The sequence below is a fragment of the Terrapene carolina genome, unplaced genomic scaffold, assembly GCF_002925995.2.
Source record: "Terrapene carolina triunguis isolate 2854851 unplaced genomic scaffold, T_m_triunguis-2.0 Scaffold337, whole genome shotgun sequence".
NCBI classification, from domain to species: Eukaryota; Metazoa; Chordata; order Testudines; family Emydidae; genus Terrapene; species Terrapene triunguis.
In genome coordinates, this window is record NW_020664688.1 from 31,851 (window position 1) to 45,425 (window position 13,575).

General features: G+C 46.5%; 1 gene segment (V, D, J or C); it reads right to left on the reverse strand.

Moving 5' to 3' along the window:
* Positions 1-815: 815 nt before the first annotated feature.
* LOC112113828 overlaps positions 816-13,575 on the reverse strand; it is a 63,470-nt gene continuing 50,710 nt past the window's right edge. Inside the window, 6 exon segments of the C gene segment in view lie at positions 816-1,196; positions 3,343-3,467; positions 8,112-8,444; positions 8,913-9,236; positions 10,163-10,480; positions 11,272-11,586. Of these exon segments, the coding sequence occupies positions 1,188-1,196; positions 3,343-3,467; positions 8,112-8,444; positions 8,913-9,236; positions 10,163-10,480; positions 11,272-11,586 (1,424 nt within the window).

A 13,575-nucleotide genomic window follows, 5' to 3' on the forward strand; every position in this document is an offset into this window, starting at 1 on the left:
TAAACCACAGTTGCAGAACTCTGTAGTGCTTTTGAAAGTATAATTTCCTGTAATCACATTGTAATTTTAATTTTGCCCGTTTAATGTGACAACAGTTTTACAAGTATTTACCAACTGCTTTGATGTTGTTCATCTCTCTTCTAGTATTATTATACTTAGCGGACCAAATGGAGATAAGACCCAAATGTGCTGGGTGCAGATATATGGTCTGGAAAACATGCCTTACGCAGAGAGACTTAGAGAACTCAGTCTATTTAGTGGACCCTTAGAGAAAGTTCAGAGGCAACTGGATCTCAATCTGTAAGTACCTGTGCTGGGTGAAGAGCTCTGATCGTAAAGGACTCTTTAATCCAGCAGACAAAGGTGTATCAAGATCCAGGGGTGGCAAAAATTCAAATGAGAAATAAAAGGCAACTCTTTAGCAGTGAGAGGAATTAATCATTGGAACTGCTTCCCACTGGAGGTGATGGATTCTCCTTCACTTAGAGTCTTTAAATCAAGACTGGATGTCTCTTCCTAAAGGTAGGTTCCAGTCCAACTACAAGGTATTGGGCACATAAGGTTTTTTAAAATAGTAGAGTAGAATAATTTCTTCCACTGCATGAATTACTGGGTGAAGTTCTCTGGGCTGTGCTACGTAAGAGGTCAGGTTAAATAACCTACTGGTCCCTTCTGGCTTTAAACTTTATGAGCTGTAAGGGCAAAGAAAACAATTATTTGTTACTGTGAAATGCTTACACGTAATAGTGAGTACCAAGTAGCAATAAGGATCCACAAGAAAGCTCTTGATATGTCAACATAATAAATCTCTTTATTTCAACATGAAAACTATGTACAGGGTGAGAAGTACAAATGCCTGGGGAAATGACAAGTTGTGCAATTTGATTACATATATCCATTAACGTGCAACTTCTTATGCCAGCAGAGATTGCATTTTGCATAAAGCAGAGATTACCAGGACAGAAAGAAATAAAAAACTGGCCAAACGTGCATTAAAAATGGAGATGAAAGAGCATAAACAATAGACAGAAAGTCCAGTTACATTCAGATGATGTCTGAGAACATTCCACAGGCAGGTGAACACAACAATTAAGCAGGTGACCGAGTGGAGCAAAGTTTGGAACTGTTCTTCAGGAAAATCGCTTTCCGTGGGCTCCTTTGGTCGGAATCATCTTGGGCTGTTGGGTTTATTTCACCTGAAATGGTAAAATTACCATTATGTAGGACACAAATCTCATTCATTGAATTCCAAAGTCTGCCAGCCTATTCATGTTGAGGAATTACTTATTTTTCTTGCCATCCCATTAATTTCATCACAGTGCCATTCTATTCTATTTTATCCTACTCTATTCTGTTCCGGTTCTTATACTACTCAGCCTGAGTAAGGAGGTCCAGAATCTGGTCCTAGGACACTTGCAAGAAGAAGATGACAGAAAAACAGATGTTGAGTTTTTTTCTAGGTGGCTAAGGGATCTGGATACACAGTTCCAAGTCTAAATGCCCTTAGGCAGATTTGAAAATCTCAGGTGGATGTTTTAAGGCCAGTTTTTCATCTAGGCCTCCAAATTTCCACCTCTGCACAAACTCCTGAATTTGCGCATGTCAGGTGGGACTTGACCTTGCATACTGAGTTGTTGGACAAAGGTTTTCTTTCAAAATTCCACTTGGGCACCTTTGAACATCCTATTTCTAACTTCTGGAGATCTATGATCCCATCAGTTGCCTGGATGCCCAATATATCAATTTATATGTCACCTGTACTATTATTAATGATTTATGTTATGGTAGCATTAAAAGGCCTCAACTGAGATCAGGACCCCATTATGCGGGGCACTGTACAAACATATAATAAGAGCCATCTCTGCCCTGAAGATCCTACAGTCTAAATAGACAGGACAGACACCAGATGGAGAGGAAAGAGTAGCAGAGAGTGGATATAATAATAAAATATATGGAGATATACCTATCTCATAGAACTGGAAGGGACCTTGAAAGGTCATTGAGTCCAGCCCACTGCCTTCACTAGCAGGACCAAGTACTGATTTTGCCCCAGATCCCTAAATGGCCCCCTCAAGGATTGAACTCACAACACTGGGTTTAACAAGCCAATGCTCAAACCACTGAGCTATCCCTCTCCCAAATATGACTTGCCCAAGGTCAAAATAGACCCAAGGATTCTACGGTTCTAGCCCAGTGACCAAAGGCCAGATTTTTAAAGGGATTTAGGCACCAAAATGTCTTTGAAAATCTGGCCCCAAGCCACTATGACATGCTGCCTTCCTAGCCTAGTTGTGGTATCTAAGCACTTCACAAAGATTAGGTTGGACTGGATATTTAAGTGGATACCAAAAATATGCAGAGTTATAGTCAACGTGGATAATAATTTTGAGAGGATATTAAACCACATGCTTCTAGGTTTAAGTTAGTCTCTAACTATTAGAGATCAGGATGAGAGCTCCTCGAGTGACAGAGTCCTGGTCTTCTTTATCAAGGACAAGACCTTCCTTCTTGGCTTTGAAGGGAGCTGCAAATTTGTAACTGATAAGATGAACATGGGTGTTGGCACAAGTGCCATCTATTCACACTATTTGCTTATATGTGCTTGCACTAAGCAACAGATGCCAATTTAAAGGCCAATTTTTTATTCCACTGACTTTAGGCTCCCTTGAAAAGACCAGCCTTGGCCAAAACCAACCACCTCTGTCTCTCTCTAGCCTCAGTTAATCCCTCAGTTACATGGTGGTGCATCTGGAGTTTGGCTTTGACAGTGTTTAGCAAAGAAGTCAGCTGGCCCCATGTTTAGGACACTGGGTTGAATTCAAGAGTCCTGTCCATGCCAAAGACTCTCTGTGAGATTTTGAGGAAGTCACTTCATTGCTCAGTTCTCCATCTGTAAATTGGGAGCAACAATTTTGCCTTCTGTAGTAATAGATGGCAAGCTCTTTGGGGCAAGGGTTGTGGCGTCCCATGTGTGCATGCAGTGCCTATCACAATGAGGCTACAGGGACATAAATAAGAACAACAGTTGATGGTGTTGTCATAGAGGCTAGAATTTTGGACCCCTCTCTTCGCTTTGCCTGCCTGCTGGATTCTCCACCAATTGCAACCAACCTCCTCTCTAATCTACTATTGTGATCTCATTTGGGTCCAATCGGCATACCTAGTGCATCTGCCAGGCTGGGAGTTTGGCACCTAAATCCCATTAAAAACAATAGGAATTGGGTGTCTAACTCCCTTAGGCTCCAACCCCAATTTCCAAGCATGTTCCCCTTGATGCATCACAGTCTAGACTAGGGCATTCTCCTCTCCTCCCCCTCCTGCAACAACAAATCCCCTCTTTACCTTGATCAGTGTCACTGTGGTGCTGTAGAAAAGACTCAGGAGGAAGAGGATGATAAAAGTGGAGGCTGTTGTCCAGAGGTTGTAGAAGTCTTCCTCTTCGGCATCCACGAACCCATCTAGATAAACTTTGGACAACACACACATACACAGGGTCAGGACCAATTGGGTGGCATCAACTGGTGGAATCTCTGAGTACTGCTATGGGGAGCATGTTGGGAGGGGAATTGGGTTAGGTGGAGTTTCCAGTAGGTAGGTTGGAGGTGTTGGTATCAGGGGAGGTCAAGCCATTTCTGTTCCCTCCCAGAGCAAGTTATCAGCCAGGTTCAATGGAGGGCTTTCCCCTCCCTGTGGAAGACGTAGAGTTGGATTTTCAGCTGGTGTAAATTGCTTTTGTTCCATTGTAGGCAGTGGAGATACAGCCAGTTTACACCAGCTGGGGACCTGGCCCATTGACTCCACTTGGGTAACTCCTGATCTGATTCAATGGGAGTTGGGAAGTTGGACTTGGCAGCTCAACAGCCTAATCCAATGAAGAAACTCCATGGTCCCAAGGGTGAAGAAATAGACTAAGGGTAGGATTTCCTACATTGCTCAGGGTCTTTTGAAAATCTCTCCCCATGCTTTTAAGAGGGTGTTTCTGAAGTGCCTTTAATGGCTAATATTTTAAGAAGTAGAGGGTTTTGTTTGCACTGAATTCATGGGTGAGAAATTGGAGTTGGGGAATGGATAGACAGACCAACAGCAGATGAGTGTGTATGGCGATAGACAGAAATACTTAAGACTGGGCTTTTCAAAACAACCTGAGGGATTTGGATGCCAATTTCCTGGGAATCTTTTATTTTTAATTGGGAATTGGGCATCCAAGCCCCTTTGGCGTCTTTGGAAATCTTTGGCTAAATTGTTCCGTAAAAAATATGGAATTGAAGCAATGAAGGGTGGAGGAGAGAGAGAGAAGAGGATATTGGTGGACCTACATGTCTATAGGCATGTTCTCCTCTGACCACAGAATGTTACGTATGAATATAGTTCTGCCTATAAATTGCTCAGGACCTGCACCCTGCAGGCACGACTCTGGGTGTTCTTGGTTGCAAACTGAAAATGGATGATGTTAATTTCTATGCAGAGGGGCTTGTGCAACCTGTAAGTCCTATTCTGAGGGACTATTAAGAGTGACTCAAATGCTTCATAGTCCTTGCGCTGGTTGCCCCTTCACCAGCATGGTCATTATTCCGGCCAACACTTCTACTTTAAAGGCTGTATGCTAGTACTGCAAGGGGAGCATATGGGAGAATGAGCAACAGCGAAGAGGAATAGTTGGTGGTAGTGACCAAAGAAGACTAAGTCATGAAGGTTTTTGATTCCTGAACTGAGAACCATGGAAAGTAACGATGAATAGACTTCAAAAGTTTTGATGATTCAGATCAAAAGCTTCTCTGAAACTCTTGGGTGAGTGGGAAATCTCAGATTTCTGCTCTTTCCTGCTATAGAAACTGGATAAGGGGGAAACGACAATGGAATCTTGAATGACCATGGATGGTAAAGATCTGGTTTTACGTTTCATGGCAAAGAAGGGACTTGTGTGAATGTAAGTTGTATCCAAGATGCGGTGAAGTGTCTTACTGACGCTTCTGCATGGGTAGTTGTGGGACAATTCTTTTGAAAAGATTCTGCTGAGCCCAGAGTTGGGGGTAGGGGAAATGAAGCTTTATTGCAAAGTGAGTTTTCTGAAAAGGTTGGATTTTCATCTGTGACAGATGCTGTTGGGTTCATGGCACTTTTTATTTGAGATGGTCAGAATTTTTTTTTTTAAATCAATGGAAACATTTTAATTTGTTTAGATTGAAAACTGAAATGTTTCATGCAAAAATGGAACAATTTCAATTTGGAAATGGCACCACGGTGCCTCATGGGAATTGTAGTTCAGGAGTCTTATTCGTCCATCCTCTTCTAAAGCCCAGGCTCCTTGGTCAGACCACATCTCCCAGGATGCACCACAGTCTTGCCTTTTCTCAAGGAGAGGCAGTGCATCACAGGAGAAGCGTGCTTACAGTGCATTATGGGACATGAAATCCAGCTGGGGGCCTGGCCCAGAGAGGAGAATGGGAACACCCAAACTACAACTCCCATGAGGCACCAAAGAAGCATTTCAGAGTTGAAATATTTTGGATTTAGAACCTTCCATTTTTGACAAAAAAATAAATCAAAGTTTGCCATGGAAAGCAGAAACTGTTTGAAAAATATCATTTGACCTGAAACCCTAAATTTCCATCTAAAGCAATTTAGACTGATTTTTTTCAACCATCCCTACTTTTTAAATTTGTATTGATAGGAAGTAGATAATTAAGACACCCAACAAGAACTCTTTGTCGCCAGCAGAGAGAACTTCCTTGGTAAAGGCCTTCAGTTCATGTGAGCCTGGCAGGTTTGGCTTCCTTCCTTCCTTCCTTCTGCAGTACTTTTCTATCTAGCCTTCCTTCCCTAGTGTGTATCTATTTATCTACCTATCCATTAACCCATTGCAGAATCTGTCTCCATACACACCCCACTAGCCACCTATCTAAATTCTTCTATAACGCGATGATGGTACCTATCGCATTAAGAACTGGTCTGACACTCACTGCGTAACAGGAAATATTTTGGGTCACTACTAATCCAGGGTGGGATTGGAACCAGTTCACGAAGGAGGAAAAGACCTCATAGCTCATACCCCGATCCTCTTGATCTAGCAAATGTGTGGCTGGATTAAAGCTGGTGCCCATGAAAGGGGAAAGGCCCCATATCCCATTTCCTGCAGCCCTGAGCCAGCCAGACCCCTGCCTCCCGGGGACTGAATCAGAGCTGGCACCCCCTAGAGGGAAATGCCCTGTATGCCATTCTCTGACACTCCTGAACCAGCTAATCCCTCTGAAGTGGGGTTGGATCAGAGCCAGTACCCCAGAGCCTGAAGGCCCCATATGCCTTTCCTTAGCACCTTTATTCTCTCTTTTACTAAATAATCTTGTGTTTTGAGATTAATAAGAATATCGTAGGCAGTATCTGCAAATCCTTCCCTGGATGCCAGTCTCATGACGCTGCCCTGCATTGGGTTGTTAACTTGTGTGAGCAGGGTATTTTCCCCCAACTTGGTGGCTGATCAGGGCCAGCTTTGAGAGTGGTTGTTTTTTATTGGTGATCTGGGTTCCTGTCCTATTAAGAAGTAGACTGAGGCCCCAGTGTACAAAAGGCAGTAGGTGGGGGGACATGATGCCCGGCTGGCAAACCGGTGGAACACTTTGGAGTCATGAGACGATAGATGCCGTGAATCGTACAGGTCTCAATGGTGAATAAAATGATTACTGGGTATGTGCAATGCTCCTTAGGTTCATCATGAACAGAGGCAATGCCCCAAAGTATGGAATCATTGCCACATATGCACAAAGTCTTTACAAAGTAACTTGAAGGGAAAGGTCTATCAGGCACGGATAAACAAACGCTGATTGTTACATCAGAACGGCCAGACTGGGTCAGACCAACGGTCCAGCTAGCCCAGTATCCTGTCTTCCGACAGTAAATTGTGCAGGTATTTGTGCGCATCAGCAAAACACCTCAAAGAGAGATCCCAGTGGGCATGGAAGAATATTGTGATATATTCAACATCATTGCGGTTATGTGTTTTTATGTCCCTGATCTTTTATTTTCTTGGGAGACCAGACATTCAAGAGAAACCATGAGCCAGAAGAACCTTTAGGTGCCAAGATTACCCTGTGGGTTGACCATGAGTGCATCGAATGCCACAAGAACCATATATGAGACCTGAATACTTCTTGTGAGCCTATGTGTTGGACTGTGAGTGTAATGAATGACACCAGAGATTGCGTGTGAGACTGAGTATTTCTTGTCACCTTGTGTGATAATCATGAAAGAATTGGATACCAGAGACTGTGCCTGATTCTCAATTACACCACTTTGGCACCGCTAAGTTACCTTAAAGTGGGCAGAAAGAACCCCCTGAGAGCATTTCCTGAGCAAAGGGTCCCCCAGGCAGATGGAGAATTGGTGTAAGGGTTCTGCAGAAGTACTAGTTCAGTCCAGTCTGGCTGGTGCTCACTGCTATCAGATGTGTCTATTGTCTGCTTCCCAGGGCCTATAGGAAAGCAGTGAGTATGTTAGAGCAGCCCCAAGGGTGCTCTGAGACCAGGAGAATGCAGGGAACAGAAAGGGAGTTTAAAGCTACTTTGGCCCCACACTCTTCCAAAGTCAATGAGAATCAGCAGGAATTAAGTAACTGAGAATCAAGCTAATTGTATTCAGGGGCATGAGAGGGAGGTGGAAAAGCTGAGATTAGCAAGGAGAAGGTTGTGAGAGGGAGCGAGGACTGGAGAAAGACAGAAAGAAAGAGATATGAGAACCATGACTGCAATGCAAACACGAGTGCCCAGTTCCCATTTCATATGGGCAATGAACTCTTGGAAACCCCTTCCCCATCTCTGAGGACACATCACATGGTATTTTCCCCAGAAAAAGGACTTAAATAGTTTCCATTTTTTCCCCAAAATTGACTTTATTTCTAACATTTTTTTAAAATATGCAGCCAACGATTTTCCATTCCAGAAACACCATTATTTTACACACACATAGGAGGGGGCATGTGACCTCTCCCCTTCCAAACAGCAGTCGGAGGAGTGAGAGGCACAATGAGGAATGGGACAGCAGGGGAGGGCACGACGGTTAGTAGCAGGTATTGGCGGTATCGGACAGCACCAGGGAGACATTGACCAAGGTTGGTTTACCGGTGGACTTGTCCACGGTCCTCTGGGTCACCTGCAGGGGCAGCTTCTCATGTCCGACTAAGCAGGTGTAGGTGTTGCCGGCGTTCCACTCCTGCTCATTGATGTTCAGCGTGCTGTAGGCGAAGTACAGCGGCGGCTGGCTGGACTCCAGGATGGGCTCGGTGTTGATGTACTTGGAGGCGTTCAGCTCCTCGCCGTTGCTCAGCCACTTGATGAAGAGGTCAGGGGGGTTGAAACCTTTCACCAGGCAGGTGACGGTGGCAGCTTCGCGGAGGGCCAGCTGCTCGGAGGGAGGAGGGAAGATGTAGACGGACGGAGCGTGGCTGTTGGTTACTGTACAAAGAGAGAGAGTTGGAGAAAGCAATGAACAAGTGACCTCGCTGGACCAAGGGGTCCTTGGACTCACAGCTCCTGGCCCTGGTCCAATGCAATGGACATGGGTTTCTCTGCCATGGTGAGTTGCATAGACCACTGGCCTGCCCTTAGGTGGGAATCCTTGAGGGTTACATGGCCGGAGAGGTGGTGAGGGTGAGTTATTAGCTAGAGATACAGACCAAGGGTGGGATTTTCTAAAGTCACCCTAAGGAATTGGATGTCGGACTCCTACTAATTTCTAATGGGAGCTGGACACCCAGAGCCCTTAGGTAGCATTGCAAAGCTCAGCCTAAAACTGCTAGAGGAAGGGGAATTCTTTTCCCTTCTGATGGGTATTTCAATACCCCTCCCCCATGAAATATCTGGTCCCTGGTCAGTAATGACCAGCTGTGAGCACAACCAAGCTGATGGAAGAGGGTCACCTACCAGGCTCTTTGGTCAAAGTATTTTTAAGGGGGAAGATGAGCTCCGGATGAGCCACTTTGCAGGTGTACTTGTCTCCTCTCTCCCACTCATCCGCGCACACGGAAGTTGTGGCATCCACGCTGAAAAGGCCATTGCTCTGCACCTTGCGATCTCCGATGCTGGTCTTCAGCTCCTTGCCATCCTCTTTCGTCCAGATCACGTTGAGCCCCTCCGTGGATTGCATGTTAATGACCCTGCAGGTCAGTATGGCCGATTTGCGGATATAAATATCAGCGAAATTAGGCGGGATTAGCAGGGCGCCGATCTCAGGAGAGGAACAGTCACCTTGTGGGAGGCAAAGAGAGATGGGTGAGAATTTTCATTCGACTACCAGTGGGCTGTGTAATTTTTAAAATAATTGTGTTGTTCTTAGTGCCTAGAAGATGGTCCTACCCAGAACACAAGGGCATCAACTCAGTGAGTCAGAAGCTTCCCTTAATTTTAATGTTTGGCGGGGAGGAGGGAGTTTTAATGTGCATGAGGAATTCCTCACTTCCTGCCGCAAAGCGCTCTGCAACTTTGCTGTGAGCCTGTTAAACAGCCCCTCCACCCCACCCCAGAGGTGGCTGTATCTCATTGTTGGATGATGGATCCCTGTATAAACAGCTGCCTCATCCCCTGTGGCTGCATCTCAGCACTAAAGGACAGATCCCTGTATTCATTGTAGAGGGCTCATCCCATGCCCAGTTGCCCCATTGCTTAATTAATTTCAATTCTTCTTGTACCAGGTCCTGTTGGCTAATTTATACAGGCTGTTTTTTGGTTTGGTACAACATAGAAGAGTTTGAAAGCAATAATCTATTGATCTATCTACGGTGTATACATATAGCTCCTATTACCACAGCAACTGAGCACCTCACAACATCCCAGTGAGAGGGAAATGCTTTTATCCTGATTGTACTGATGGGGAACTGAGGCCCAGAGGCACTAAGACATGCCCCTAATCACAGTCTCTCATGGGGATCTACGCTGTTCAGAATAATCAAGGATATTTAGGGGTGCACTAGGGGAGAGTTAAGGCCAGAGTTTTCAGAAGGGCTCAGTGGGAGAGGAGCTGTTTTGAAAACCTGGCCCCAAACATGGGTTATAAGCATGTGAAAAAAATCTCACCCACTTAGCACTGGGGTTACATGGACACCCCCTGAGCAGAGCTGGGGGAGGGGTCATGGTCATTTCAGAGAGGGATGGAACCCCTGAAGGTGATGACTTACTTCCACACTCGAAAGACTTGCTAGTGTTCCTTATGTCACTGAAATTCTTGCTCTCCACCTTGCAGCTGTACACACGGTCGTTATCCCAATCTGTCTCCGAGACAGTCAATTCGCTGAGGAGGGTGTAACCATTAGGGCCACTGGAGACAGGGCCAACAGTGTGGATTCCAGAGCTGACCTCTACCCCTTCCTTCAGCCACTTCAGGGTAACGGTCTGGCTGCATAGTTTCTTAACGCTGCAGATGATGGTGGAGGTTTTATTGGGCTCTAGGAATTGGTCTCTGGCTGGGGGGCGGATGGTCATACTGGATTCACCAGCTGTTAACATGCAAGACAAAAGCAAGGGGGTGGGGATGACAGAATTATCACATGTGAACGCAGCACCCAGAATGCAGAATGTGCAAAGCTGACAGTGTGTGTATGGAGGCTGCAGGGCCTGTCTCTTTCTTTAAATCTGATGGGCTTTGCTATCAGCCAGTAGCTGAATGGCCTGCAACCCGAACCACCTTCCACTACAGCACAGTGCTCAGACTGGAAAGGGGGGTCCCCTTCATAAAATCCACCTACAATCACAAGCTCCACCCCCACAGACCCCAAGCCTGGAGTTTCTGGTAGAATGGCCAGCCACGAAGGAGCTAACATGTTGCCATTTAAGTGGTCAACATTAAACACCAGAACTGGGAAGAGAACTCAAGAGTCCTTGCCCCCATGTCCTGATCTGACCTACTAGACCCTGCTCCCCTCCCAGAGCTGGGGATGGAACCCAGGTGTTCTGGCTCACAGTCCCTCCCTACGCTCACCCACTAGACCCTGCTCCCCTCCCAGAGCTGGGATAGAACCCAGGTGTTCTGGCTCACAGTCCCTCCCTACTCTCACCCACTAGACCATGTTCCCATCCCAAAGATGGGGATGGAACCCAGGAGTCCTGTCCCTAAGGAGCATAGGGATCTACTCTTTCTTATGTGTATATCTATTAGTGTTTTTCTGATGAGCCTCTCCCCAGAGTATCTAGATACTTTAGCCCAAAGGCCTGCAATTATCCAGTGACTCCATGCTGGGTAGTAAGTTATTGTGTAAATTGTCCAGAAGAAGAGAATGAAACTACTTACAACAGGGAGGAGTTGGAGGTACTTTGATTGTCCCTTTCCCAGTAGGGTATGTGGCTGTGCAATAGAAAATCTCATGCGATTTGGAGGCAGGGACTGATAGCTGAGTGGTGGTAATATAGGTCCCAGCTGTATTCAGGATTGGGGTGAATTTCTTGATGCCATTGGCGATGCTGTCGTTTTTGTTATCACTCCAGGCGAAATCGATTGTTTCCGGAAGGAAGTCCTTAGCCAAGCAGCCCAGTGCAATAGGATCTTGGCTCGTGTCGGTCCCGCAGGAAGGGTAGAGCGGGAAAAGAGACGGGGCAGCTGGGGACGCTGAGGATCAAAACAATGAAAGGATGGGGGTGGGTGGGAGAAGGGCAGAGAAGAGACATTAAAGCACCACCATGGGGCATGTAGGGAGTTGCTCAACATGAGAAAGAGAATTGCTGCTTGGTTAGGGGGAGAAAAAAGCAAGTGTTATCCCACATTCAGATATACATCGCCCTGGGATGAGTCACTTGGAAAGGACAACTCCTGCGGGTGAAGTCCCCACGTTGAAGGTCCTAGCTTCTATTGTGTGCACGTATAACACCTGATGCACTTGAACATTCATAGACTCCAAAGCCAGAAGGGACCATTGTGATCATCTAGTTTCACACGGGCCAGAGAACTGCCCCACAATAATTCCCAGAGCAGATCTTTCAGAAGAACATCCAAGCTTGATTTAAAGTTGTCATATATGGCCCCAGGTCCATACTGTATACAGACCTGTGGCCCATCACTCTATATACACAGACATAGAACCCAGCCCCCTGGTATATAAGGCACAGCTCCCCCTTGTATACAGACATAGGACCCCAAGTTCCTTATATATATATATGGCCCAGTCCTCTTGTATACTTGCACGTGGCCCCAGTTCCTCTTATGCATATATGGCCCAGTCCTCGTGTGTGTATGGCTCCAGTTCCCTTGACATGCCTCAATCCCCCTTTGCTTGTGAGGAGACTCCAAGGCCTCTCCAGCCCTGCAGGAATGTAGTGAGGTTCAACACCAACTTTTCCCCCTCAATCAATGGACGGTTCCCAACAGCCATACACTGAATGTCCGCGATCAGTTGTCCATTTGTGGTTGAGTCCCCATTTCCTGAATTTGTCACTCAACACCAGCCGAGCCCTAATCAGAGACGTCATTATGCTGCCAACCCAGCCAGTGCAAACATCTGTCCCCACCACTTTCCCATGGTGCACCACTGCTGAAAAAGTGGCATCTTTCTGCATTGCCCAAAGGGTCAACCTGGCTGAAAGACACCTCCCCATATGAATAGCACCGGGCACAGCGCAGAGCTGAGGCATGAGCCAGGCTACCCCATGGAAAGAGCTAAAGATTTGCTGCCCCGTGCTTGCTTTAAAATGTGCAGTAACAGATGGTCAGTGCAGCATGTTTGGGCGGTACAAATTCCCACCAAGTCCCAGTTGCTTCCAAGAGCCTTTGGAGAACCTGCGCTCTTTGGAGAAACACAAACATATGAGTGTGTCCTCTAAGCTAAGCAATGTCTCTGCAGAGCTTTCCTTGCTTCTTTCCTTCCCTTTCCATCGCGCTATTTCCCCCCTCCCCCACCAGTTTTCCTCCACCCTTGTTCTTCTCACAAAGCAGAAAGCTCGGCCAGTTTACACCACCTGGGAATCTGGCCCCACTGATTCGAATGCAGGGACACCTTGTTTACACCAACTGGGGAAGTGGCTCAGAAAATCAATCATTTCTTGCCTCCTTCACCTTCCTTCTATCACCAAATTCTGGCAAATCCAGAACAAAAGCTCAGATTGGAGAAGACCAAGATCTGGCCAAATTCTGAACCAAACCAGCCCCCAGACTTCCTATAAGGGGAGACTTATATCGGTATGACAAGGGGGCCGCAGGTAACAAGGGACCCCCTAGATATGTCCAAAAGCAGCCTGCTACAAAGCCCAGGAATGGGTTGAAGGAGGGATGCTCTGTCCCAGCCCCAGATGGGACAGATCTCACTGGGAGAGCTGGTGCCACCCAGGATGTGAACGGATCGTGTCCTGCCAGGGGCTGGCCCAGAATTACGGAGGATGGGTACCAGAGAAGGCCAAAACCTTCAGACTAAGCCCCACAAAGACAGAGGGTTATACAGAGCAAAACCGTACCGTGCAACCTTAACACCAGCATGGGCTAGGACAGCTGGTACCGCGAGGGATCCTCTGACCCAGCCAGTGCTGATACAGACCCAGCTAGGGGGGATCCGGTACCACCAGGGACCGGGACCTGCTCACCCAGCCCGGTGCTGATACAGACCCAGCT